The following is a 2,970-nucleotide window of genomic DNA, read 5'->3' as shown; positions in this document are numbered from 1 at the left end:
GCACTGGGAACGGCCCATTCGATCTCACATTCACACTTATATATAAAACCGGCTTTTGCCCGCGGCTTCGCGCGCGTTCAATTCGGAGTAGCCTAAAATTATTACACAGATTAAAGTGTAGGTGCTATAACCATACCAAGTTTCATAAAAATCCGTTAAATCCAGTGTCACGATGTATGTTCCCAATGAACTCTTCACCAACTCAAGCGATTTTGATGAAATTTGGCATTTTATGTGTAACTTGGTCCAACTTAAGATATAAGATAATTTTTATTTCGATTAATTATCCCAATAATATATAAGTTATCTTAATATATATAAAAAAGAAAGTTGTGTGAGTTACAATATTTGTAACTCAAAAACGCATTTACCGATTTGACTGAAAATTTTGTGCAGAGGTAGCTTTAGAGTAGAACCAGGAGACGGATAGAGGATAGTTTTAATCCCGGAAATCCCACGGGAACATACGAGAAAAAACCCTGGGTCAATCTTTCCTGCGACTCGACGCGGACAAAGCCGCGGCCGAAACGCTAGTATATATATGTATATAAAAAAAAAACAATGAAACGTCACACGCACCATCGTGGCCGCAGTTGAGCAGGTGCTCGCCCAGGTCGCAGCCGAAGACGCGCTCCCGCAGGATGCCCTGCTGCTTGAGGCTGCGCCGCGACGGCCTGGAGAGTATGAAGCTCCGGAACAGCGATATCAGCTTGCCGTGCTTCCGGAGCACCGGCTTGATCGGCGCCACCGCCACCGACCTGCCGACATTGTAGTGGCCGCTGTTATTGGACCGGTTTTGGCCCGCGGTTGCGCGTGCGTTGAATTCGCAAGTTAATAGTTAAATCGATGATATTATGCGTATAGAGCTTTCTCTTGAATCGGTGTGTATATTAAAAAATCGCTATCAAAATCCGTTGTGTAGATTTTAAAGATCTAAGCATACATAAAAGCAGTGGTGGCTCTGTGGTGACAAAACCTCGGACTTCAAAATCGTTAAGTCGGGGTTCGAGACCGGGGAGGGTGCAGGAAATAAATTGAATTTTCAATTTATCTGCACATGTGGATAAAGTCACCACTGCTTAAAACGGTGAAGGAAAACATCGTGAGGAAACCGGCATATCCAAGAATCGAAAGTTCGACGGCATGTGACATTTGCCAACTCGCACTTGGCCAGCGTGGTGGATTATGGCCTGATGATGATAAAGCATACATAGGGACAGACAATAGTACAGCGTTAACCGGGTTGGTTTGTCACTACATAGTATAAAGAAAAGTCGCTTGCCGCTTCAGCTCTTATGTACGTATTTATGAACGTATGAATACTTAGATTTTTAAAAGTACATAACGGATGTTAATGGGATTTTTTAATAGATAGTGATTCAAGAGGAATATGTATATCCATGTATAAAACTACTTCGAATTTAATGCATGCGAAGACGCGGGCAAATGCTAGTATTATTATATTTCAAGATGTCAATACGTCATTGATTAATTATATGTATGCTGCTGATATTGAGATAATAGCGTCTTACGAAGTTTCTGGAGACAAATCTTCGGTCCTTCGGGGCCCCGGGCACTGCTCCCGTTTGCCCTTATGGTAAAGATGTTAGTAGGGAGGGAGGACCCCCCTCCTAAGTTATTGAATAACAGGAAAAAACTCACCCAACTATGGGGGGTGGTTGCGTCATGTGCCTGGGCACCTTATCCCCTATGACCGCGACGCAGTGGTGCGGGAAGAAGCCGACGCGGAACCCGCGCTTACCCCGCCACCAGGTGGATTCTTGCGGTCCTGGCATCGAGCAATTAGATATGTTAGGATTTTTTTTTTATATTTTACTTATCTATTTTGAGATAGAAACGTGTGTAACCCCGATACTGACAGGTTTTCTATATACACAAGTATCACATATATAATGTACATATACAATACATATATATCCTGCTCGGTTTCACCCGCGTAAGTCTGTATCCCGTAGGAATATCGGGATATAAAGTTGCCTATGTGTTATTCCACTTGTCCAGCTATGTACGTAACAAATTTCATTGCAATCGGTTAAGTAGTTTTTGCTTGAAAAAGCAACAAAGACACACGCATCCTTACAAACTTTCTCATTTATAATATTAGTAGGAAAGTAGAAATAGGAGTAGGACAGGATAGGATATGTAATTATTTTATCTCTTCTTACCCTTACGCATGATTAAAAAACAACATAAACACTCAAACACATAATGCCCGAGCACTATAAATAATTCAATAGTTATTTTCTACAAAGGTCACCAATATTATATACATATAATATTATCACTTAACCAGTACTTAATAACTTAAAAGACCATTCACTTTGAGAATCAATACAATAAAAATAAAAAAATAAAAACAATACATAAAATATAACGAAATTAAATTAAATTTGCCATCCGAGTGTCCGTGGATGTCAGCTAATGCAGAGACAGGAAAATAAATACTGTTACATATATTAATTAACATATTTATATATAGATTATGATTTTCCTCATTTCGATTTATTTCTATAATTATTTGGAATATCCATCTTATTATAACTACTAAACAAATTAATGCTGCAACAGCAAAATGCAAAATTTTCAGTGAGGGTAATATATAAGTTTATATACTTTCTTTTCTTTATATGTTACTTTTATTATTTAGTATATATATTTTTTTTCAAATTAACCATTTTTTTTATTTAATGACTTAATTTTTAGGATTACATACACAAAGGGCAAAATGGATAAGAATCGGTTCAATATTATGAGGTAACAAACATAAAAAAATACGACTACTAATTGCAACCTCCTTTTTTTGATGTCGGTTAAAAATTACGCCTGTCGGCATAAATGCTGACCACCGAACAGACGATATTTAACTAGAAACTCACCTGGCATGTCTATGATGGATATCATGTCGCCAACTTCAAAGCTGATTTCGTCTCGGGCCTGTAAATATAATAA

General features: G+C 38.3%; 1 protein-coding gene across 1 annotated transcript in view; it reads right to left on the bottom strand.

Annotated features, from left to right (window-relative positions):
- Positions 1-2,970, bottom strand: part of LOC119838072 (GTPase-activating protein CdGAPr) — a 34,471-nt gene that overhangs the window by 13,744 nt on the left and 17,757 nt on the right. Inside the window, exons 11-12 of the mRNA XM_038363881.1 lie at positions 1,663-1,789; positions 580-758 (exon numbers count right to left, since the gene is read on the bottom strand). Coding sequence (XP_038219809.1) covers positions 580-758; positions 1,663-1,789 — 306 coding nt within the window. The remainder of the gene's footprint in view (positions 1-579; positions 759-1,662; positions 1,790-2,970) is intronic.

The sequence above is a fragment of the Zerene cesonia genome, unplaced genomic scaffold (genome assembly GCF_012273895.1).
Source record: "Zerene cesonia ecotype Mississippi unplaced genomic scaffold, Zerene_cesonia_1.1 Zces_u001, whole genome shotgun sequence".
In the NCBI taxonomy this organism is placed as follows: domain Eukaryota; kingdom Metazoa; phylum Arthropoda; class Insecta; order Lepidoptera; family Pieridae; genus Zerene; species Zerene cesonia.
This window is presented reverse-complemented; position numbering and strand designations above follow the sequence as displayed.